Source organism: Harpia harpyja, chromosome 2 (genome assembly GCF_026419915.1).
Source record: "Harpia harpyja isolate bHarHar1 chromosome 2, bHarHar1 primary haplotype, whole genome shotgun sequence".
Lineage (NCBI taxonomy): Eukaryota > Metazoa > Chordata > Aves > Accipitriformes > Accipitridae > Harpia > Harpia harpyja.
The window spans coordinates 83,657,225-83,682,724 of NC_068941.1; the positions used below are offsets into that span (position 1 = coordinate 83,657,225).

Below are 25,500 nucleotides of genomic sequence, written 5' to 3' on the forward strand. Positions count from 1 at the left end.
GTGCCACAGCTCTGCCTGTGATCTTAGGCAAGTCCCTGCACCTCTCCATCCCTCCCTCCCCCCCGCCTGCCCGCTCTGCGGAGACCCCTGGCCCTGCTGTGCTGGGGCTGCTCCCCCCGGCGTGGCTGGGGTAAGGGGGCTTAAGGGGTTTTGGAGTGCCAGCAGAAGGCAGCCCATGGCTGGTACCAACGACCCATGCGTCCGGGCTCCCTTGTTATCCCCGTGAAAAACAGGGCAGCCCTTTACTGTGGAATAATTCTTCTAAGCTGATCCAAAGTCGGTAGCAGAGCAGCAAGCGAAGGCTTCAGGGAGCCGTGAAAGACGAAGCGGCGACGGGAGGGGTTATCTGCGAGGTGTTGGAGGGTCCCCGGCTCCCCCGGCTCCCCATCCCGCCGGGGTGCCCTCAGTGCTCCCGGGCTCATTTAGGAAGGCAACGTGAAGTCAGGCACTCCCCCCCCCCACCTCGCAGATGAGGATCCTGATGAGGCAAACGAGTGATAGGAGGGGAGAAGCGGGATGAAGGGGGGCTGGAAACCAAAGCAAATCACGGATTTCCCTGGGGAGGCAAGACGGGGCGGGGGGGGGGGGGGGTGGCGAGCGCACACGGTGGGTCGCGGCGAGTCTCCGGGGGGCAGGATTTCTCTTCCATCGCATGGAAGAGCGAGATTAAAGAAGAAAGTGGGAGTGGGGTGGGAGGGAAGGGAAGGGGGGGTGGGGGGGGATGAACAAAGGAGATTGGCAGCACAGCTGTTTTGGGAAGAAAAAAAAAAAAAAAAAAAAAAAGCCAGCCTTCCTGTTTCTTTAAAGCCGCTCATCTGCGCGGCGGGCCGGCTGCCGGCGGTGGGAGGCAGGCTGCGGGGAGCCGCGGACACACGGCCGGCCGGACGCACGCACGGCCGGACGGAGGGAGCCGGCCCGCCGGGGCTCCGCTGCCCGCCGCGGCCGAGCGGGCGCAGATGGGCGGCGGCGGCGGCGGGGCGGCGGCGGCAGCAGCAGCGGCGGCGGGAGCGGAGCGGCGGAGCAGCCGCTGGTGAGCGCACCCGCGCAGCGCCCCGCGCCATGCGGAGCACGCCGCTGGCGGAGGGCGAGCCCTGGCCGCGCCTCTGCGCCGCCGCCGAGCTCGGGGGGCTGCGGCGGCTGCGGCGCAAGCACGGCTGCAAAAGTTTCCGCGTGGAGCTGAAAGTGCTGAGCGGGAGGCGGACGGGGCTCCGCGCTCCCCCCACACACCCCCCCCCCGCCGCCGCCACCACCACCTCTTCCTCCTCCTCCTCCTCCTCCTCCTCCTCCTCCTCCTCCCGTTGCCGCCGCCGCCGCCCCGCCGCCCGCCTGGGAGCCGCGCAGCGCCGCGCTCGGCGCCGCCGCCAGCGCCTTCCCCGCCGCGCCGCCGCCGCCGCCCCCCGCCGCCCGCCCGCCGCCGCCCGCCGCCTCCCCGCGCCCGCGGCCGGGCGAGGCGTCCGGCGTCTCGCCGGAGATCAAAGCCCTGCAGCAGACGCGGCGGCTGTTGGCCAACGCCCGGGAGAGGACCCGCGTCCACACCATCAGCGCCGCCTTCGAGGCGCTGCGGAAGCAGGTACCTGCCGCCGGCCGGGGCACCGCGCCGAACCCCCCCCCCCCCCCCCACCGCGGGCGGGCTGCCGGGGCCGGGGGACGCCGGGCACGGCTTTGCGAAGTCCTTCTTCGGCCGCTCTCCCGCTCGGGGACGGCCGAGGGGTGCGCGGGGTCGGGGCGGGGGGGGGGGGGGGGGGGGGAGCGCCCGCCGTGCCCTGCGGCTGAGGCCGGGGGAGGTTAAAGGCAGGAGCCTGGAGTGGACGCCTGACAGAAGGGGAAGTCGGTTCAAAATGCCTGGAAGTACCAACCCTAGAACTGTGCTAACACTCAAGATAAATAAATAATGGCTTTTAATTTGCTTGCAGTTAGAAAATTTTGGACTTTTCTTTTCCCCGGAGGGAGAACGGCACGGAGGGGGGGGGGGGAAAAAGGAAGCAAAACCGAGAAAGCCCTCCGAGTGAAAACCGAGGGTGGGCAGAGGCACTTGGCCAAGCTGCGAGCTGGGGTGATGCTCCTGTACCAAGAGCACGTGTACTTGCTAGCTCTCCTGCTGGGGTGGGCTGCCCCAAAGGGATCCCGGGGAATTTGGGCAGCGACGTGCTCCTGTTGACTTTTGTGCAGGGTGCCTGACCCCGCAGGGCCCTTGGGGATCCTGCAGCCACCTCTGAAACTTTCCGCGTGCCCCATGTCTGCCGGGGATAGCTGAGATAAGTTGTGGTCCCTTGCCAGTTAGTTTCCCATGATTTTTACTGTAGCGTGTGCTTGAAGTGCGTACTGTGCCGGGCTTTTTGTTGAGAGGTCTTGAAAATCCTCGTGGTCGTCTGTGAAGGATAATAGACGTGTTCTCACTGGCAGGGTGGAGGTTCTGAAAGGTAAATGGAGTTGCGGACAAAATCCCTCTACCACCTCCCCAACATGTGGAAGGTGAGGAGAGATCCAGAGAAGCCGCAAGGTTCTTCTGTCTCCCCCACAAGGAAAAATCGGTGCCCTGGCCCCTATACTCGGCCCTATACTTCTGTCTGTGTGCAGGCACCCTGTCACAGCTCACTGATAGACACAGATGCGCTGTCATATTGTGTAAGCCCAGCTTTTCTGCCTTTCCAGTAAGCGCTGACGGGACTATTCCAGGTGTGTAGGAAGGAGGAGATGCACAGGGCTTGGAGGGCTGTGAGCTGCAGATGGGTCTGATCGTGAGAGATGCTGAGCATCGCCTCTCCCACGGTGGTCCCTCCAGCCCAGTGGGAGCAGCACGCTTTGCTTGCAGGGGGCTCGCACATCCAGGCTTTTGGCTACCGTCTTTCAGACGTTATTTATCCAAGCCATTCGCCAAGTGTGCTCGCCTCAGGACTCAGTCCTGTTTCCTGCTTAGAGGAGCTCTGCTTGTTCCCATCTCCTGTGTGATGCCTGCAGCCCTTCTCAATGACTGCTCTGTGTTGGGTGGCTGCACCCCGAGAGTTAATCCTTCTCCGTCATCTACTTCTGCAAACAGACTTCCAGCCCCGACCTCGGTAGGAAGCGCAGGCTGAGACGGGGGCTGTATGTCAGCAGAGAATTGCTGATGAGCATCTAAAGTAGAGCATTTTTAACCACCGCACGGTGGTGGGATCTGACAGCTTCTGTTACAAGCGTGGTAATCCAGTGCGTGCTGGATGCTGTCCCTCCGGTGCTGAGAGGCCACCCCTTGTAGATGCAAACTCCAGACTTGATGTATTTTGTTTCTATAAGCTGCTTCCATATCTCGGTTGTTTGGTGACTGCGTGTAACGCGCTTGGAAGTGTCAGTCTAATTCTCCGTGGACAGACATCTACACCACCAAAACCGCAAGGGGAAGTAGCACTGATTTCCCAAATCACTGGCAATCTTGTTCTAGGCTGAGCCTCAAGCAGAAGTCAGGCAAGCAACAAATTAAAGCCGCACTCTTTTGGGAAATGGGCAACTCTTGAAAAGCCTCAGATTCCTGGCCTTGGCCCTGTCTCCATAAATCATTTCAGTCCTGGACTCAGCTGGGAGCCCAAAGAGCCTGCAGAACAAGTTGCTGTCCTCTCTTCCCATGAAAGCCAGTCTCTAGGGTCAGCACGGGAACATACTGGCAGAGCTGTATTCGCTCTGCAGAGAGAAAGAAATCATTCTCCGGGAAATGTTTGCTGTGAGGTTTTCCTAGCAATTTGCTGAGGGGTGGGCTGGCTGTCCCGACCATCATTGGATGACATTTGGATTCATTTCTTGTTGGGCTGCCAACGGCGTGCTTGGTGCCATACGTGACATCAGGTGACAGTCGGCTTCATTGCACATACACGCGGCGCTGGCTTGTCGCTCAAATCATACACACCGGTGCCGGCGGAGAGGTTTTTGAGGAGCAGTTTGGATCAGAAGAGAGGACGTTGCTTTCTGTCATGTCTTGGTCAGGGGGGCCGGGAAGCGGGAGTACGGAGAGATGCGTTTGTAGACGTAAACGCAGTAGGGAGGCTTGCTCTCGCCTCCGGTAGCTGCCGTCTTTTCACATCCCTGAGCATACAAAGGGCCTTCAGCCCCGTGCAGGAGGCAATCCCCGTATGCCGTCAGCCGCAGACCTCGGTTTACTTCTTGTTCCTCGGTTAGCCCTCCGTCCCCTCCTTGTCATCACGTATCAGGCTCTTAAGCAGCTGGGAGGCTTTTTCTGAGGCACTGAAACCGATACCTCCCCGCAGACGGGCGGGCGAGGAGCACGGGAGAGTGCTGCGCTTGCACGCAGCCGGCCCTGGCCCCGCGCTCCTTGGGGAAGGGGTCGGCTGCTGGGTGCAGAGCTGCTGGAAGCAGGAGCCCCGCTTAGCCACCGGTACCCAGCACCCATGCAGGTGTCGTCCCCTTCCCCACCCTGCTTGGATGCGCGGGGCTGGAGATACCCATCCTCGCTGGCATGCATGAGAGAAAACCCCAATGCTTGCAGGATCAGGCCCACCACGGCCATGCTGTAGGGAGCCCATCCATGCCTGGTGAGGAGGAGGAGGAGGAGGAGGAGGAAGGGGAAGCCATGCCTCTCTGCAGGACACCCTTCTCATCTCGGCAGCCCACCCGAGGGTGAGCGACTGGCACGCAGCGTGCCGGGCAGATGGGCTGACAGCGGCGTCCCTGCACTCCGCAGCTGTGTACATATGGCACACATGTTTCAGCTTGTGTCAGCTAGCTCTCCAGATGGCGGGAAGGGGTGGTGGGTTTTTTTTTTTCCCCAGTTCTTGATGGAGGAAGAGCCGACCACAGTCGTTTCACACAAGGAGAGGCTAACCCAGCCGTGTCTCTGAGCACTTAGCTGTCCCCGGCTCGCCTCTGAGGCCAGGACCCCCTCAGAGGTGGGAGGTAGACGGGCAGCTGCCGGCTCCGGGAAGCTGCCTGCTGTTGGGAGAGATGTGTCGTTGCCGTTGTGCTCACCTCATGGTGTCATGGCCACCAGGAATGAGGATCTCTCTCCCTCTCTCTGTATCGAGCTGCTGCCTTTACCACAGGGCCATAACACTGAAGTGGGACTGAAGAGTAGGTGCTCCTGAGATACAGCTCCTTCCCCCTCGTCTTAGCACTTGTGATCTCCAGGTACTCGGTCTGGAAGAGATTTCCCCCCCTGAATCCACCAAACATCATTTGTCCAAGTGATCCTTCCACTGACAGTGGACTCCTGAGGCTAACAGTGATAGTTACCCATGGAAAACACTCACCTGCTCTGAAACACTTTGAGATGGTGGAGAAACTTCTGCTATACTTTGCTCTCCCTTTGCTGCTGCCTTTCTGGGTGTCCCTCCTAGGTGCTGCTCCTGTCCCCATGGCTGGGCAGCTGCTACCCAGAGCACTGGTCCCCTGCCCTCAGATGCCCTGGCGGGTGCTGGTCAGTGGGTTCTTGCACTGTCCCAGCTGTTCCAGGACCCCCCATAAGTGACATGACGGGTTGTCGCTTCCATCCTTTTCTCTCCCTCTCCCTGCCGTTGTGGGTGGTCAACGAACCCAGACGTCTCTGATGCAGACAGAGACGCAGCACTGAGTTCACAAGAACCCAATCTCCTCCTCCATCCAAAGTGCCCTTGTGCTGGTGGATGTTCCAGTTCATGAAGCAGTGCAACCGTTCGGAGGAGACAAGATGCGGCAACACCACCGCGCAGCTTCGGAGCAGCCGCTATCCAGGCCAGGCCACGGTTACCAGCGACGCTAGCTCCTTCTTTTGTCTGCCAGTTCTTTTTGGCAGCAAGAGTCTTTTACTCCAGCACATCCCAAATGTGAAACTGAACCATATTCACATTCGTTACGGCATGGACTTAGCCACCAGGTTTGCTCCTGGAGGCCTTGTCCAGGAGGAGATGATAGTGCTCTCCGCTGGTAGGCTACGGCGGGCACCCAAGCAAACCAACTCCCACCAGTATATTGCACTCGCAGGAGTTGCGATCGAGCTTCTCAGCTGTGCTGACAGACCCTAAGGTGGCAGCAAACTCTCCCTCGATGGACGGAGACAACCACAGCAGCCTTCCTGATCTGGAGCCTGCCTAGGCTTGCACATCTGGTTTCTCTCTGGAGCACTGCTGTCCAGCTTCTCCTCAAGAAAGCAACGCACCGAGCCACAGCGAGCTAGAGTCTGCGCCGGGAGCAAATGTGTCCACAGACATTTATTTTCCCTTGAAGTATATTGGCGTTTTTCTAAATCTTTTCACCACTGCATTACCAGAGCGCTCTCTGCCTTAGCAGCTGACAGCCTCGCTCTCTGCACTCATGTGGGTTCTGGAGATATTTTAGGGTTTTATAGGGCTTTTTAGCTGCTGGAGTGGAGGGTTTCCCCCCCCCCCCAGCATCCTTTCACTTTTTGCTGCCAGCACACGCGTGGGTGCTGTGGCTTGTTGTTAAATCAGTGCAGAAAAGACCCCGCTCGCTCCCGTCGGGAGGGTGGTGGGACATCAGGAGCGGCAGCCTCAAGGCCACGGGAGGAGGTTGCGTCGCTGTGGAGCGGCGTGGGGGCAAGCTGTCTGCAGGGGTTCGAAGGGACAAGCCAGGCACTAAATGCAGGCAGGACCTGCGGCTTGAGCAGTGCCTTAGCTGCAAGGCAGTGGAGGCTGAGACTATTCTGGGGATGCATCATTACGTGCTCGCCCTCTTTGTGTGTCATCCCAAAGGCGGCTGTGGTTTGTCACCTCTGCAGGCGGGACACCGTACGCGACCAGTGTCACTGGCGTGTCCTTACTGTGTGGTGGGGAGGCTGAGAGCTTTCCTCCATCACCTGCTGACATCTCCCAGCCCAGTGATTCATCCCCCCCCATGATCCCACCAGCAGGAAGCCCTAAGATGCCTTAAAACCCGGCTCTGGAAGACAGACTGCCTGTTGAGCTCCGTGGGGGTGACAGCCGGGTGGGAAGGTTTGGCCCTGCTCCACAGCGGCAGTTGGAGAGATGCTGCTGGGCTTCGGGAGAGCCCGAGCATCCTCCACACGTTGCTCGCAACGTGCGGTGCTACCGCTGCGCGTTGTCATCGAACAGCACAGCGTTAACCAGAGCATCTCGGTGGTTTCAGCCAGTCCAGTGTGACGCTTATGGCTATTTAGAGCCCGGTTGGGGCAGAGTGGGGTGGCACTGTGGTTTAACAGCTAAAGAAGATGACAAAATACTGGCCCGAAGCAACACGAGGGGAGAGAAAATAAGGGAGAAACCAGACAAAAGGACAAAAATCCTGAAAACAATGACTGTGTGTCACCAAGAACGGGGCTTGTTTGCTCCCTTGGCTGCTGTCTAACTGATTTTATCCTCTGCTACAAATCCGGCTCCTGTCGGGAGGTATTTGCTCTGCCTGCTGCAGCCACCCTGAGTTAACCTCTGTGTTTTCTTACGGCTCCCGCTGAAATCGGAGGAAAGAGTCTGCTTTTCTCCATCGGGCTTTGAATCCAGCCTCCGCTCCCTGCCTTAATCCGCTCTCAAATTCCTCTCTGGGCTGCAGTCCCCATGGTGGGGAGGCGAGACACTTTATGGTACCTTGCAGCAGAGCCCCCCCGGGGCTCGCTCTTTGTTCCTGACTTGCATCTCCTTCGGTCCATGCCATGTGTGTTCGCAAAGCGACATATCCCACCCCGGTCCCAGTTTGCACTGTCCCCCCCGCCAAGCAGGGATGCGAGCAGAGCCACGTGTGTGCTGCACGAGGGTTGTGCTCCTTGCAGCTGGCCACCGGCTTGAGGCAGCTCCTGGGTCTAAGCAGCGATAGCAAGGGAGTGGAAAACCCTCCGGTGTCCAGCAGTGGCCGGTGACTAAAGAATCGCCAAGGCCAAGCTGGGGCTGGTGTAATGCTATTTGCTCCGGTGGAGCTTGTTCACCTGTTCCCCAGATGAATTGGGCCCATTGGACCTCAGAGGTGGAGATGATAGCTACTACAATGTAACCCAAGAAGGGGAAACTATAGTTCTTGGGGGTAGCCCCTCCTAGAGGAGATTTTCTGTGCCCAATGGCCCTGGGATTTCTCCTGTGATACCCCAGTAGTCCTCTGTGTAGTTATTGTTTTGGGAGGTGGTTCAAAGAGCCTGCAATAATGTAAGAGCTTTGCTGCTGCCCAGCAATGTAATATTTTTCATGCATGATACTGCGGGTGTGTGTTGCATGCCCTGAGGATGTGCAGGAGGCTTTGAGGGTGCAAAACTTCCAGGGAATAGTGCAGGAGGACTGTCCGAAACAGACCAGAGCCAGGCCTGGGGCAGCATTAACCAGACTGCCGTTTGGAAGAGATCCCCGGGGTGAACTCACCCAGCACCACACCTAGGTTTTGTTTGGAGGAAGCCAATTCAGTCACTCCAAGGAGTGAACTCATGTTTTTGCAATGTGAGCGATGGGGGAGCCAGGAGCTGGGAGGGAACCGGGAGCTGGGTTATTTGACAGCGTGGACCCACCCAAGAGGCAAAGGCGCCTCGGTCGGGACTAGTGCTCCCGCATGAGTGATGCTGCTTTTGTTCTTGTTGGCATTTTTAAGCTAGGTTTGGTCCCTGGCTGGATGCTTCGTTGCCTGTGGCGAGGCAGGGATGAGGCTTTCTTTCAAGCTGCTGTGATTGCTTTGCTAGCACGGGGCTGCCCGTTCCCCACCGCTGCAGTCTGGTGGCAGAGAAACAAAAGCCTTCCACACCCATGGTATGAAATAGCTGCCCGTCACTGGCAGAATAGAGCTCCACGAAGCATCTGACACCGTGATGCCCACGGATGGTCGAAGGAGGGGATTCTGCCCATCTACTCCGCTCTGGTGAGACCCCCACCTGCAGGACTGCCTTCAGCTCTGGGGCCCCCAACATAAGAAGGACATGGACCTGTTGGAGCGGATCCAGAGGAGGGCCACAAAAATGATCAGAGGGATGGAACACCTCTGCTATGAGGACAGGCTGAGAGAGTTGGGGTTGTTCAGCCTGGAGAAGAGAAGGCTCCAGGGAAACCTTATAGCAGCCTTCCAGTACTTAAAGGGGGCTTATAAGAAAGATGGGGACAGACTTTTTAGCAGGGCCTGTAGTGACAGGACAAGTGGCAGTGGTTTTAAACTAAAGGAGGGTAGATTCAGACTAGATATAAAGAAGAGATTTTTTATGATGAGGGTGGTGAAACACTGGCACAGGTCGCCCAGAGAGGTGGCAGATGCCCCATCCCTGGAAATGTTCAAGGTCAGGTTGGATGGAGCTCTGAGCAACCTGATCGAGTTGAAGATGTCCCTGCTCATTGCAGGGGGGTTGGACTGGATGGCCTTTAAAGGTCCCTTCCAACCCACACCATTCTATGATTCTGTAGGGCCCTTCTCCAAAAGCATTCCCCTGAGAACCATGCCATTTATCCACAAAGCAGGGTCTGGCCTTGCTGGGTTCAAACGCATGCTGTGCTGCCCCAAAGGTCCAGTTCAGTGTAGTGAGCACCAGTGCCTGGAGGAGCCATCGGTGGAAGCTGGCTGCTGCTGTGCCATGGGCAGGAGGAGGGGTATTTGGGGACCAGGGCCATGCAGCAGGCTCTGCTGCCACCGCACGTGGGAGTAGTCTTGCAGGCAGCAAAGCTGCCTGTCTGGTAGCTGCAAGTTGCTTGGTGGCTCTGAACTACACACCGTGGTTCTCCTGGGTCCTAAGTTCAGGCACTCCATGGAAGCTGTCTACTTACATGGTGCCATTACTGCAATCGCCAGATGCGCGCAGACTTTTCCGTCATACAGCTGTATAAATCATCATTGTCCCACCTAGGATGTTAGGAGGACTCGGGGCACGTACCTGTCAAGAGTAAGGTAGGAAGCCAAGTCCCTTGCTGGTGAATCAGAACACACCAACTAGCCCATCAACCAATGGGTCCCTCAAGAAGTAGGAGAACCCATATGTGTTCATCTCCCCCCTGGAACTGGGTAGAAAGAAAAAGGCTGGCTCCAAACCCTTCCCAAACATGCTCCACAACGTAATACATGTTGAAAACAGGCCATGATCTTCTGGACAAGGCCTTCAGCTTGTTAAGGCTGTTACTTCCAGAATCACAGAATGGTTTGGGTTGGAAGGGACCCTTAAAGATCATCTAGTCCAACCCCCCACTATGGGCAGGGACACCTTCCACTAGACCAGGTTGCTCGAAGCCCCAGCCAGCCTGGCCTTGAACACTGCCAGTGATGGGGCACCCACAGCTTCTGTCCTCTTCCCAGTAGCTCTGCAGACACCAGCCCTGGAGATACTTTGGGGTGGTGAAAGAGGTTTCCCCTGTGCTCAGGACCAACAAGCAAGGAACGCCAGCAGTCCTGCTGCCCCAACCTGCCACGTTTCCCCAAGATGCCTTAACCCCTGGAAACGTCTGACTCACCCCGGGCTGGAAGGGGGAATGTACAAAAGGCAGAACTATTAAGCACTGGACATTTATATGAACCTTCTGGAAATATTTTTGGCAGGAGGTGCAGCACAAACAATGAGACAGTGCAGTTGCGCTGTGTGTTCGGACGCAGGGAAGAGGCAGCCAAATCCTCTCCCGGGGGGCCCTGATGTGTTTTAACTCCCAGCATAAAAATAAACCAGATGAATTAGCAGACAGGTAAATTCAGCAGCTTATTATGGCATGTTGTGGAGGAGCTAGCTGTCAGGAGGGCTTAGCTTAGGCTGCATCGCAAACACAGACGTTTCTCTGCCTTGGAGCCACCCCGTCTTCCCTGCTGTACCCAGGGGCCCCAATTCTGCCCTGCGTGACCTTCACGTGGAGGGGATCTGTGCAAGTCTGTGCTGCTAAGTCCTGTTGCTAGCATGATAACAGAGAGGTCTGGACCCCCAGCACCTGACGCCCTTCTTTCTTCCAGCGTTTTCATGCAGCATAAAAGCAGAGTAGGCTTGGCTTTACAGACGTTATCTGTACGGGTCCAGAGGGTGTTTATAGAAATTATATCTTATTGATAAGGACAGAGCTGCCTGGCCAGAAGCTCAATAGTGTGAACTGGCTTAATGCTCCTGAAGTCCATAGGATGCTCCTGGTTGTTCCCCACAGACCCATCGTGGTGAACTTACCCTGCACCCTCACAGGGCAGGGGTGGTTATTGTTCCCACTCACCCATCTTTTTTCTCTAGTTGTTCCCCAACCTCATCCCGCGGTCTCCTCTCCCGTGCCCTGGGTGAGAATCAACTCCAAGACCATGCCTTCCTCGAGAGGGCTGGCTGTGGGCCGAGCACTGCTCTCGTCAAGTGTGTGACAGACTTCCCATGGACTTCAAAGGGAGCATCTTTGGTCTTCCCAGGGCGCTGCCTCTGAATTGCAGACGTCAAGGATGGAAAAAAGACCTGTTAGGTCACATCCTGTCCTATCTTCCTGCCAAAGAAGGGCTCTTCTGCACAGGAATATGTCTCAGGAGCGTTCATCTTGCATTGCTTCAGCCCCTGCCAGCCTGGGGATCACTGATAAGACCCATGAGACTCTGCAGAGCCTTTTGCAGATGCAACCAACAAACATCCTCTGGCTGAAGCTCTGGTTCCTGCTGGTCCCAGCCCACTGTCGTGCTGATCTCCTGAAGCTGAGCATGGTGCCAATAGCCTTTCCTTTCTAGCAGACAGCTGCATTCCTTCGGATCGGTGTGAAATTTCAGTTGCAATTCCTTCCTAATTCCTTTTAATCATTGGAAATATTGCAGGCAAGATGGTGAGCTGTGCTGCTGTTCGGCAGAAATCAGTGAGGTCAGATAAGGGAAATATTTTCATTAACTGCATGGGAACTTGAGCTCTCCCCTGGTTCCCTCGGGCTCTGAACGGACCTGCTCAGCTCCTGTCATTGCAGCTCTCCCACTAAAGCACTGATGTCTGTTCGGCTCAGGTGTGATGAGCAAGAAGGTGACAGAAGGAAAGGGCTTGGTGCTTACCAGGCGCGTGACGGATGCCTGTTCGCATTACCTCCTGCCGAAAATCTGTATAGCGCAGACCCCAGTGGGAGCTGGGACGGTTACACCTGCGTGGCCACACCAACATCAGGCATTTTGCCCATCTCTAAGATGCTCGCTCTGTTTTGGGTTGGATTTTGAAGACTTCTTGGCATCCAGGTGTGTCATCAACACCCTGCACTCCACCTTATGCAAATCTGTCCCCTCTTCCCTGCTGGCTTTATGTTCAAGAAGGGATAGAAACAAAGTTCGTTTTCTCCCCGCCCCCCCCACCCCGCCCCCCCACTGCTTGGGGAAGCTTTGGATCTGGATCTGAACTAAAAGTGGCTCATTCCTCTCTCAATTTCCCATGTTTAATTCAAAAGGAAACATTAAAATGGCAGGAGCTGAGCCAAGACAGGGAGGGTTCCTACGCAATAGTTATTCTAACACTGTTACCATGGCAAAAACTCTTATCTCCTAATGTTGGTGCCCTGCACCCACCACAGCGGTATCTGAGCTGCTCAAGGTGAACCTCTTCTCATGGACATACGGGGCAGTTCCAGTTTGGACTTTGCTGCAGCATGTGGGAAAAAGTGTTGTGTAATCCTAGTCGAGAGTTTTGTCAACTGTGTTAGCATTGAGATCTTTCTTGGAATTTGTAGCAAACATGTCCTATGAAACAGTTTGGTTTTTATTTTGTTTCTTCTTTTTTTTAAAAAAAAAAATAAAACCACAAAAGAAAGAGAGCAAAACAGATGAGCAAAAAAGACATTAGCCTGCCTTCTTGTGTTGTAACTGGACAGCGTCTGTGCATCAGCCTCAAGGATTTCGTGGTCTATTTTCCTTCCACTCGATTTAACTTCCTTCTTGCTCTAATTCTGAAATTATTCCCACATTTCACTGAATCCTTCCATTTTAGTTTCCATCTTGCTTTGGTCTTTCACGCTGCTGTTTGATCTGGGCTCTCCACTGTTCTTGTTACATTGGCGTCAAAAGAGACTTGGGTGTTTCTGCTGCCCGAAGCTCTTGCTTTCAAAATAACTCTCAGCTTACTGCATCTCAGGGCCAGGTATTATGGTCTGAGGGCAAGCACAGTTGGTGGGTGCATAATGCTGGCAGAGAAGTGAAGGCAAGAATTTAGAGAGAGATTTTGTCAGGCAAAAAGAGGCCCTTTGTGCCACCAGACTCCAGCCAGAGAATAAATAGATTCCCTGCAATGTCCCTGCTCATTGCGGGGGGGGGGGGGGGGTTGGACTAGATGACCTTTAAAGGTCCCTTCTAACCCAAACTATTCTATGATTCTATGGTTCTATGATTCCTTGCCTCCTCAGGGGTATCTATAGCAGATGGTGTGTATAAAAAAAAAAAGCCCTTTAAAGCTTGTTGGCTTGCTTCTGGAGAGGTTGGGTACTGCTGGGTACCTCAGCTGTATCATACAAGCCATATGGCCCATAGCGTCAACAGCATTAAAGTCCATGTGCTTGTGGATAAGGGTGATCCAACCGATTGTAGTTGGTTTGGATTTCCCTAAATATTATGGCAGAGCTCCTCCCTGGGAGCATTTGAAGAAACGGAGCATCTTGGACAGGAGTGTGCATTAGTGATCGGTGGACAGGCAGGGACCGGTGGGTAGGGAAAAAAGGCTGGTTCCTGCAGGGAGGGATGTCATGAGTGGAAGAGCCAGGGTCTGACTCTGAGCTTAGCTCTGCTTCAAGCAGGGAGTTGGGTTGGAGACCTCAAAGGTCCCACCACCTGAAGTTGTGACTGTGTGAGCAGTGCTGCTGAGTGTGTTGATAAATGACCTGGAAAGGTGGGTGAGCGGTGTGATAGGAGGTTTGCTGGTAGTACTCTAGCAAAAGGTACTGATATTTGCTAAAGGTAGCAAAGATAAGAATTACAGAGGGACCTTATGACTCTGAGTGACTAGGTAATAATATGGCAGATTAAATAAATACAGTGTAGATAAAGTGAAGTGATGCATATGGGAAAAACCATACCAGATTCCACATATGAAGTGATAGAACCTGAGCTGACCATTATCTCAGAGAAGAGAGACCTCAGGGTTTCTGTAGATGGTTCAGTGGAGGTCTCGGGTCAGTGCCTGGTAGTGATCACAAATCAAATCCAGAGTTATGAGAAAAGGAATATTAAACAAAACAGAGAACATACATAAACATCTGTTAGATAGATACACAGAGCACCCACAACATGAATACTGTGTGGCGTTCTGATCCTCTCAGCTCCAAAAGAACTAGGAAAGGTTCAGGGAAGAGCAGCAAGGGTCATCAAAGGTATGGGATGGCTTCCACACTACTGTCTGCTAAGGAGGTTTGCTATTTTTCTTCTGGAAAAGAGGCTGAAGAAATGATGGAAGACTAAAAACGTGTCACAGAGGAGGTGAATAAAAATCTGTTGTCCTCTCTTCTAGGACAGGAACTGGGGGACCTCAAGTGAAGACAATAGGAGCCAAGTTCAAAACAAGCAAGAGGAGAGCAGTGTTATGTAGGCTAGGGAGAAAACTTTGCAAAAGGAAGTTGTGGGTGCTCAAAATTGGCAGGGCTTCAGCTTACCAGACCAAATTCATGAACAAAAAAGGCCTATCATGGGTTGCTAAATACGGGGAAGGCACATCTAGGTGAGGTCATGGAGGTGACATTAGTTGGAGCCTGGCAGAACACTTGGGGAAATCCTAGATATGCCTGAGCTGTGCGGCTCCTCCCTTGGCATCTGTGTATGGCTGCTGTGGCGTTCGGGAAGGGGGTGAACCCATCTTACCTTATGTAAAGTCAGGGACATCACTCCAGGGCTGAGCCTGGCTTTGTGTCTCTGTGGAGAAAAGAGAAGCTGAGGCATGAGAATGGCAAGAAGCATTAAAAAATCTCCAACCCCAAGCAGAGAGTGATACCCTAGAGGGATGAGGAGGATGGAGACTGGTACGGAGGCAGATGGTAGAGAGACATTGAGGCATTCCAGGGATTGATGTAGTATGAAAACTAAGATTGACGGGCGGTCAGGCAACCTGAGTGGCTAGGATGGATTTCAGATAAATGCCCAGCTCCAGTTTCCCATAGGCAATAGACTCTTGTGCATTAAAGGCTGAATGACCTTTAGCAATTTTGCAAACTATCGAACATGGCTCCAAGCCTATTGAACTCAGAAGATCTCTCGTTAAGCTGGACATGTCGAAGTTGTGTGCCTAAAATTGAGGGTGTATGTAGTGTTGTGCTGGATCACGATCGGAAAGCAATCAAACCTTCTGCAGCAGGAAACGTGTACTGTTCAGTTCTTTAGACACATGCTGTTTAGTTCGAATTGTTTGAATGTTTCACATTGCACTAGAAATCTTCAAGGGTAAAGAAATAAATTGTGTAAGATACAGCCAGGGCCCTGAACCAGGCTCTGGTTTGGTCTCTTCTGGGAGGTGAGGTACCGTGATGGGGTTTTTCAGCAGGTAGGAATTACTGCCTCCAGGTCCCGTTCCTACAACAGCATCGTGTTTTAGCACAGGCTGGAACTCACGATTGATGCTGTTTGAGCACAAAACCACCAGGTTGTGATATATTTGTTCATATCCCCCTTATTGCCTTATTCTGCAAGACCTGCGATGGCATTGGAGCTACTTGTGGGGAGTAAGTTACTCAAGACGAGTAACTGAGTGGCGTGGGGGTTGCAGGTTTCTGAGAAAAACGGGGCCTCTGAGAATTGAACTGAACGGCAGGCAGACGTCCCAGGCTGTATCCTGCCGTTGCGTTTTAAGCAGAACTGCCCCGCTGAAATCAAGAGGCTTCGTGCTGCTTTCATCCCCATGGAGATCAGCGGGGGAGTTCTTCTTAAAAACCTGTTGGGACCATATGGCCTTTTATCGCTAGAGTTCCTATTTATGTTAAAAACCGCTAAGAAAATAACCTACAGTTGTTTTTTCATGCTTCAAGCAAGATATTTTGTTTATCTGGCCTAATTTTTAATTTTTTTTTTTTTTCCCTGTTACCCTTTCTAGGTTCCCTGCTATTCTTATGGTCAAAAGTTGTCCAAACTGGCCATCTTGAGAATAGCCTGTAACTATATCCTTTCCCTGGCCAGACTAGCAGACCTGGATTACAGCGCTGACCACAGTAACATGAGCTTCTCTGAATGCGTGGAGCAGTGCACTAGGACCTTACAAGCAGAAGGAAGATCTAAAAAAAGGAAGGTATGTTACAGCCTCCCCTCCTCACCCCCCAAATAACGGTAAAAGTTACGAAAGGGGAAAAAAAAAAAGAAAAAACCCAAAGTGGTTTCCTTTCTTTCTCAACCTCTTGAAATTTTCCTGATTTTTTTTATCCCTTGCCTTTCTCTCTCGCTTTTTCTCCTCCATCCGTCTGATCTTGTAATAACCGCATTCCTCTCTAATCAAAAGCTTTTCTCTCCTCCCCGTCTTCCGTGCCGGGCTCTTCCTCTCGTTAGTCGCCCATCGTGTGTTTTAACACAAGCGTGATCCTATTAGAGTCATCTTGGGGCTGTTATTTGTTAAGCCAAATCAACCTCGAGTCGCCTTTTGGAGCCCATAAAACACGGTCGCCCGCCTGTGTTTTCTGTTTTGTTTAATCTAACACTTATCTCCGAGAAAAATCACCCGACAACAAAAAAAAAGTAGCTAATGGAGACATTGTATGTATAAACACATTAGTAAGATGTATGACCTGAAGGACATGTGGGTATCTTGAGGAAACAACGTTAAATCTAATTACGCCTTGCATTCCTTTAGGTTACTTAACACTGAACCAATTAGGTGAAATCATCGTCAAGCGGCGGGAGGAGGAAGCGGAGCGTTCTGCCAGTTTTCCTCTCGAAGAGTGACATGGGTGAATTAAAGGAGTGATTGATGTCTTTGTTCAGGCTTTTATGACAAAAAGAGTTTTGTAAACTCGAATTGAACTTCCCCCTGCTTTCTGGGCTCGCTTGTCAGGCGGGATAATAAATCAGCGGGATTTTAATGGATGAATGGGCAGCTAAGCCAGGGAGCAGGCTCCTTCTCCGGTGTCGTTAAGATCTGCCTCCAATTCGGGCAGGTTTCCTCACTTTTCCTCCTCTTTAGCCCAACAAATCATCCTGCAGCAACTCAAGTTTATAAATAAACACAATAGCACACTCCCTGTCGCTTCCTCTCGCTGTCACGGGCTGTATTTATGCCCCCAGAGCAGCAGTGCCAGGCGGAGACACGGCACCGCTCGCCCACGGCCAGCAGCACTGGCTGAAACTGGGAGGTGTGGGGGGAGCTCCTGGGCAGGCCCGAAATGAGGGGTTCATTGTGGGGTCCGTCGTGCCACAGGCGGTGGTGTCCCAGGGACACCGATGTGATGCCACCGACCCTAGGGCGAGGTGAGAGTTGGGTCTTGGGTCCCCTCTCCGAGTGGAGATGGGGGAGAAGAAGGGGATGAGCATTCTTTTTGAGGCTTTGGCAGATTGCTAGTTGGGTCTTGGGTCCCCTCCCCAAGTTGAGATGGGGGAGAAGGAGAGGATGACCATCCTTTTGGGGGCTTCAGCAGATTTCTGGGCTGGTGTTCAGGCTTTGGGTGCCCAATGGGCTGAGACCCATTGTCTTGGCTTATGTAAACCAACGCGAGCTTAAAGACAGAAAACGCAGAGCCAGATTTCAAATGGCTCCAAATCCCAGGGTGTTCACATCTGAGGGTTAGGGCTGGGCCCATCCTTAATTAAAAAAATAAATTAAGAATTAAAAGCCTTCCATTTATGGCATTTGTTCTCTAAAGTTTGCTCCGGACTGGACGCATGGAGAAGAGCCCTGAGCCCATCAAGAGTGCACAATGAAATTCTCACGGGGCATCAGCACATCCCGCCTCCAAATGGGCCACCCTCAATCCACAGAAACAGCATCACCAGGAGAAAATCTGCCTTTTCTCCACATTCTTGAAGGACACCCACCCTAACCCCTCTCCAAAGGCCCTCTCCAGAAAGAAAGCTGGGCTTTGTACTTGGGGCAGGGTCTTGATCCCTGTTCTGCCTTGCTTTTTTTTCTGGAAAGTGTCTTGCAAATGCATTTCTGCTATTTGGGAGAGTCCAAGTTTAGGGCAGCCCAAGAGCCTGTGGATTCCCCTGGCTGATAGGTATCATTTTATTTCCAGCAGTATTTGCCCAGGTGATGGCAAGAGCACATTCAGCTGATGATGAAGCCAAAACCAGTAGGTACCACTAAGTTACACCAGTAATTCCCAGTAGATAGGAATGGGGATGCAAAGCCTGGGCTGGGAGGACTCATCTTGGTATCTGTCTCCCTTTCTCCCTGAGCCAAGCAAATTAATGGCATCATGAGCACAAGGGAGGGAAATGCCGTTGTCAGAGGGAAATTACAGATCCGGGATGGCTGTGCAGGCAAGATCCAAGCTCTGGATGTCAGGTGGTGTGAAGGGATGTCTCTCCTGGGGGGTCTCACGTGAGAGGCTGGATGAGGATACAGTGGCTTGGCCCAAAATCACCACGCCCTCGTTAATATTGAAATCGACACGTTTTTCTAAGCCGTGTGTGTTTTTAATCAGGTCTCCGAAACCACTGCTCACTGAGCAGTTCCTCTGAATTATCGACTTCAGGGTGGTTGTTACATTTTTGTTGGTGGTGTTTTTTTCAGTTTCCTTTTTTATTCTCTCTCAAAAAAAAAATCACAGCAAGCCCAAGCACAGACCTCTGCTCCTTGAGCTCTACCGTTGGGTCCTTGGCACCCTTATCTCCTGTCATCTATCTCTGTTTTATTGCGTCTCTGCCTCTATCGCTGTCTCTCTCAGCTCTCTGATTGCGATGTGCTATGGCACCGTGAGCTTTTCACACAAAAAAGTAGCTGGTTGGAGTTTGTTTTGGCAGGCCGGGGCTCCAGATGTTGCGTTTGCTGGATTGTGCGTCGCCTTTTGCTTTGTTTTTGAGGGCAAATTATCTGCTGTCCCTAACGTTAGGTTGTTGTTCAGACTTTGCTGTTGCAATAGGAAATTTAATGGGTGTTTTCCCCCCCTTTCCACTTCATTTTGTTAATTAGAGAAGTTGGCTTTAGCCTTTCAAACTTGACTAGGAAAAAAAAAAATCCCCTTTCCAGTCCTAACTACAGTTATATGGTGGTTTTAGTTGTTGCAATTGAGACTTGACCGAGGGTGTTTGGTGATGGGAGATCTCATTTATAAGCGGCAAAGGGGGTAATTGAAGGGCTTCAAATGCCTTTTCCTTTAAAAAAAAAAAAAGCTGCATGATGGGGTGGTGAATTCTGATGATAGTCTTCCTTTTTTAAAGCTGCCTTTTGCTGGTTATACAAGTAATCTGGACTAAGCCTTGCCCTTCAACACGCACGCAAGAGTCGCACCATGTTGGGAGATTTGGGTTGCAACACGCTCAGCAGAGCCCGAGTCCCGCTGGGGCCACACTGATGTCCTGGGAAAAGGTGGGGGGATCCAGCCTTGGCTCCAGCCGAGAGCATCCTCCGGCGGCGAAAAGGAGGTGGATCAGAAAGGGGAGTCCGAGTTTCCTCATCCCTGGTGTACCCTGTTTCTGCACGGGGCATGATCCCGAGCGGCCAGAGGTCGTCTGAAAGCCTCGCACAGATTTCGTAGGGTTTCTGGTCCAGGCTTCTGTTTGCACAGTCTCTTTTTCTAGCCTTTTCCCCGCCAGGGCCAAATTCCGGTGCCCTCCAGAAGGCAGCGTTACGGCTCAGGGGAGGGTTAGGACTTAGGGTGCGTGGCCGGGGGCTCTCCCTGGAGACTGGTGTTTTGGTGGGTGCAGAGCCGTGCACCGCAGCCCCCCACATCCCCCAGCCCCACAGGATCCGGCCCCCAGGGCTATGGGACAGACCTTACCTCCCCACCAGGCAGCACAACCACAGCCCTTCGGTCTACGAAGAGCAGGATCCGACCTGCTAACAAATACCCTACACAGCACACCCAGTGCCCGGCACTAAACAGAAAACCCTGAGCGCTAAAAAAAAAACCACCCCCCAAACTCCCATCGCAAGGTTCATTTTCTTCTCCTTCCCCTCCCCTCTTTGCTTTTGATTAACCCTCGTGCTAGGCAGCAACATCGCCGCAGCCATGGGAGCTAAGCCGGAGCAGGGAGGGATGGGTGAGGGATATATTTTTTTTTCGCTTTATCCTCCCCCCGTCCCGACTTTTCTGGCAGTCGCAGACTCCAGATGTTCGGAGCGCGAGCTGGGAAGTCCTGCTGGCGCCACTTGGGGCAGAGGGCAGGGGAAAGGCACGCGAGCTGGAACCCGGAGTACTCAGTCACTGCAGGACTTGGCGCATTCCCCAGCTCGCTGCTGGCACATTCCCCGGCTCTCTCCTGGCCATCTGTTCCAAAAAAACACTTTCAGAACCTCATCATCACTCAGGATACAACACTGCGAGCAGCTGTTAGCGAGGCAGAAGGAAAAAAAAAAACACACACACATATAAAAAAAAAAAAAAACACCAAACCATGCGAAAGGTCTCTTTGTGAGAGAGGAAGCTGGGTTATGAATAACAGGCGAGCAGTTGGAGCTCAATAAAAGTTTTCGGCTGGAATTCAGTTTCTTGTTTTTGTGCCTGTGTGTGTGGATGCGCACAGACGCAAGGAATTAAAAATTAGAAATGTGCTCTCGCTCGCTCTCTCTCTATATATATACTCCCCAATAATTAAATGATACAGAAGCACATATAGAATGAAAAGCCGCTCTATTTGTTGCAGTCTGCTGCACTAAAATGGCTCACATTATGTATGTAATTATTGCATTATATAAAATAGTTATTGTGGTGTTCTGCCATGCCTTGATGCCGCCTCGTTGCTACTTTGCTAAAAGCAGAGCTCCCGCTGTAGGTAACACTTACTCCCGTTGAAAAATTCAATGGAAGGCATTCTGCGGGCGTATTTGCTTGCGGGAGTGAACAAGTTAAGGTTTTATATTATAAAAGAGAAATGGCCGTGGCAGGCTTGATTTGTATGGCAACGAAACCATTCGCTTGGAGCATATTTTTTCGGTAACGCTGTATCATGACTCGTGATTTATTTAGACAGAGCCCCGAGATAAAGCCACAGCTCCCACCCCCTGGTTTGCGCGGATGATCCTGGCTGCCGGGGTTTGCTGTTATTGATCATCTGATATTGATTATTATAACACATTCAGAGCCAGCACAGTAAAAATCTTGATGATCTGCATGGCATTTCTTCCTCGTGGCTTCCCGTCCTGTGTGGGAGCGGGGGCTCTGATAATGAGGTTCGACCTCCCTTTCCCTGCAGTTTGACTTAGCAGAGGTTCCTCTTTAAAAATAGCTTCATTTCCCTGCTAGGACTTGCAGGCGAGAGCGGGCAGCCAGCCAGTCTGCTTCCCCACGGCCGCCAGCTCCGCGGGCCCCGGGGAGGAGCTGGACCACAGGAGAGCAGCGACCCGCTCCAAGCCGTCCGTCTGCCTGCGGGATGGCAGCATCCCCGGGGCTGGCGGGGGGGAACCTGGATCCTCCTGGCCGCGAGTTATCCCTGCCCCGTGCTAGCTGAAGGATAACGCACCTGGGGAACAGACCTGCTTAAAAATAAGGCGGCGAGGGGGTAGTGGGGCTGCGTAAGCGCCGGAGCGGATTCCCGTGCTTATCGCTTGCGTTTGATACGTCCCTGCTAGCCGAAACAGCGATTGCAGATGGGGCACGGGTGGGAGGCTAAGGGCTCACGACAAGTCCGTGAGCAAGTTCACCCAGCGCCAGGCAGGCAGGCGGCAGCAGCTATGTGCATCCCCATGGGCACTGCACACCCTGCGTTGGCCCGTCGGGTGGTCGAGCATCAGGACCCCAAAAAGCAGGGCTGAAAGCTTTTTCTTGCAAAAGAGATGTGATGTGGGACCCCACTGTTGCGTGGCAGCACACTAAAAACCCCTTTGCTTTAAGAGATGTTGGAGCAGCCGCATAGCAGCATGCAAAGGCTGGGGCCGACGATTCACTCCCACGGTGGGAGCAGGGTCCCGGCGTAGGCTCCGTTCCCTTTGTAGCAAGGATATTACCAAGAATAGGGTAAGATCCACCCCACAGATATCAGGTAACTACAGCAAAAGGAAAATGTGAGTAGAAGAGACAGGAGAAGCCCTGGAACAAAGGCTGACTCAATTCCAGAAGTGCTTTGATTTATAGAGATTGAAATGCTCCAGGATGCTGCAAACTCACCAAGGTCATTGGGCCAGTTGTCAAATTCAAGAGCCATGGGAGTTCTGATATTATTGGTTTAAAGCAGACCCTGGTTAATAAATCTGTCTTCAGAGCTCCTGGCTGGAGTGGAAAAGGGTGAAGGGGGAAAGAAAGGAGCTTGTTCCCACCTAACACAACCCATGGCCCGCGCTGGGGCTGTCCGAGCAGTGCCAACGAGGTCTGCTGAGCTCCTCCATCGCGTTGCAGAGGGATCTCTCCATTCCCTTTCCATTTCCTTCGCCTCGAAGGTACAGCGCGATTGCCCTTGGCTGGTTTGTACATGTTCCCTCTTGCCCCACCGTGGCTGATCTTCCCCAGTTGCAAAGACTTCGGAGCAGAGAGCTGCCTAAAAACCCAGAACCCACCGATGTTTTTTATCAGCATTGAGCACCCTGAGCTAAAGGGTAGGGTCTCTCTGAACAAATGCAGGAGGTGTTAACTGCAATCTGGGGTCCTGTTTGCTCAGCACTTTAAAGAGCAGCGGAGGCACAAGAGAGGGGACCGGGGGCCCTGTGACTCCGGTGGCTTTGGCTTAGGGCATGAGGCTGCTATTGCTGGGTAATTCGTTCCTGCGGTGGAAAAGGTTTTGCTTGCTAAGACTGCTGTTCCAGATGGGAACAGGGAGGTGGATTTGTCTCTCTACTGTCTTTTAATATTAATGAGAGTGGTCATTGCTTCCCTCCTTTTTCTTCATTTACATTTTCTTTCCATGTGGGATAAATTAAACAACTGCCTTTTTTATTACGGGTTATTAATATCTATTATTTATTGTTGGAAAATAATTTTAGGGGGTTTCTGACAGAAACATTTGCAATATACAAGGCTGTTTGTCATTCTCCCACCTAAAACTCATCTATTCAAAATCCCAAATTCTAATTAAGGCCTTGAATTAGGGCAATAGTTTCTACATTCTCCTTCTCCGAGCAGCACTAGGTAGTGTCTTACAGTCAGCAGAGCCACCTCCTTATTGATAATAATTGCAATAACGAGCTCTGTTTTCAGATTTGGCATGTGCCAGCTGTGAAGAGTTCATTATTGCTTATGTAGGAGAGCAACCGATGTGGGCTGGGACCGACAGAGTGAAGTTTATCCGGGGACTTTGCTATCGCTGGGATGCGCTGGGATGCAGCCAGCCCACGGCTCCGTCCTGTCCTCCAGCAGAGCTGCACGGCCAAACGCCTCCTCCACCGTATCCAGATGTGCTGACCCCAACTCCAGGAGTCCGGGGTCCAGCAGAGACCAGCATTTCTTGCATGGAGGATGACCTGGGCCCTTTCAGTGTAGCGAGGGAAATCCTGATGGTCCTGGGGCAATCCTGTGCTTCCCAGGGTCTGCACTTTGCAGGAGGGGGTGGCAAGGTGGATTTTTGGGTCCCCCTGACCCTTAGCCTGGCATGGATGCTCAGCTGTGATGGTTGATCTCACATAGCAGCAGCCCTAATGATAGTAATAAAATAAAACAAAACAAAATAAAATAAATAAAATTAAATAATAAAACAAAACATCAGTATCTTAGTAATATTTTATACCTTAATGTTACAATATCCAGTAACGGAAAAGGAGAGGCAGTACAGAAACAAAACAGATTGAGGAAAAAATGTTTTTCAGGCCAAGCTTTAAGGAGTTTGACCTTTTTAAGACTGTCAGAAAGATGGCTGATCTGTTCAGGGAATTGATGACCGTGTCCAAAGGACCTTCAGAGGCCGTACTGCACCCTGAAGGGCTCTTAAATCCACTGGCAAAATGCAAGAAACAGTGGTTGGACTCGGTAAATGGGATCTCATTTCCAAGTTTCTAATTCCTAAGTTACTTAAAGGAGGATTTAGGAGCCCACGTGATGAAGGCAGTTTGGACAACGGAGATGTGATCTCATGAAAGAGCAGGCCCTGAGGATTTTACTCTGTTTTGAACTATGCTAACGATTGTTCGTGGGATGTTTGTGGGGCTTATTTTAATGTTAAAGGGGATTTAGATGAGGTTTTTCCCTGTCTGAAGGTGCTGTGCTTGGGAGTTATGCATTTTCCAATGGACCTGGCCCTAATACCCTGTAGCCAAATGCAACTACCCAAGTACATCTGCCACAGCCGTGATGCGCGGGGGGGATGCACAGGCACAAGGGACAGGTTGCAGTCCTGCAGGCTGAGAAGCCGTGCACGCAAAAAAGTAAATGCAGTTACTAAAATACAGAAGTAAACCCCGTATCCTGCGCAAATCCAGCTTGTCCCAACTCCTTTGCTTTCCCTCTGTAATTCTGAGCTTGGCTTCTGAAGCTGAAAATAGACCCCAAAAGCTGCAGGTCTTGTCAAAAGCAGGTATATTTGCCATCATTTAATTTTTTTTGCAGCAGGAGCTAGAGCCAGCACCTAATTACCTGGTTGCATGTCTTCCCCAAACTTTCCGCGTCCCCTCTCTGCCACTCCCTCTGCTCTGTGTGGGCTCTGGCCACCGTTGTGGCACCTACAGGTGGTTGCTCTGCGAGCCCAACTCTTAAAGATCTGCCCATCCATGGCCGATGGTCCCCGAGGACACCCCAGCGTGCATCAGCGACGGTCGTTCCTGCTAGGAGCCAGCGGGACACCACGTGTTCGCTGTTCTGATGGTGCATCTTTCTCTTTCCAGGAGTAATAACCAAGAAGGGAGGATTCAGAAGAGCTTCCAGCCAGAGTTACATCTGTTCTTGGCAAAGGTTGCACGATCCAGATGAAGACTGCAAGCAGCTTTTTTGCAGAAACCCCTTTTCGAGATGACAATTGGCCAAGGAACTTTCTTAATCTCTGGAACAGAAAGCAAAAAAGGAAAACAAACAAAAAAAAGGACGGGGACGCTTCTTAATTGTTGTTAAGCCAGCCACCTTTTAGTACGTGCAATTTATTTAGCACTTTTCCCTTTGCTTAACTGGGAAATGTTACCCTCTCAGCTCATGTGTACAGTAATTTTTCGTTGTTGTTGTTGTTGCTGTTGTGCCAAAGATTTGATGGAGCTTCTACACTGTGTCTTATTTTTGCCTTAACGTTAAATCTTTGAGCCAAAGAAAAGTCAGAGGTGCCATTCAGATGGTGGCAAGCAGGCCAGCCAGCTGTCGGTGACAAATCCGAATTTCTGAATCCTTCTGTGAGTCGCCTCTTATTTCTCCTGCCCGCACTTCTCTGCCTGCAGTCCTGGAGCCAGCATTCAGTGTGGGCAAGAGCTGGGACAACACCAAGTCATCCTTCAGTGTTCAGGTTTGCTTCTTTCTCTGAGCTACTCCGTAGTTCTGCCTCTTGGGCAATTTCCTGACGTTCCTGCCTGTGCGACACATCCACAGAGTAGAAATACTGACATGAAGTGAGAGCTGGAACAGGAGCTATGATTTTTTTTTTTTGTAATAAATAAATAAAAAAAAATTAAATAAGCAAAAGCTAAGTGCATGTAAAGCAAAAAAAAAAAAAAGGAAATCAAAAGAAAGTTCAGCTAGGCAGAAT

The 25,500-nt window shown here is 52.2% G+C and overlaps 1 protein-coding gene across 1 annotated transcript; it reads left to right on the plus strand.

Annotated features, from left to right (window-relative positions):
* The first annotated feature begins 796 nt into the window (after positions 1–796).
* Positions 797–25,025, plus strand: ATOH8 (atonal bHLH transcription factor 8). The gene is given in 4 exon segments (XM_052780736.1): positions 797–1,227; positions 1,229–1,570; positions 15,863–16,054; positions 24,659–25,025. Coding segments are annotated over 4 exon segments (708 nt in total). The 5' UTR covers positions 797–1,059; the 3' UTR covers positions 24,665–25,025.
* Positions 25,026–25,500: the final 475 nt, after the last annotated feature.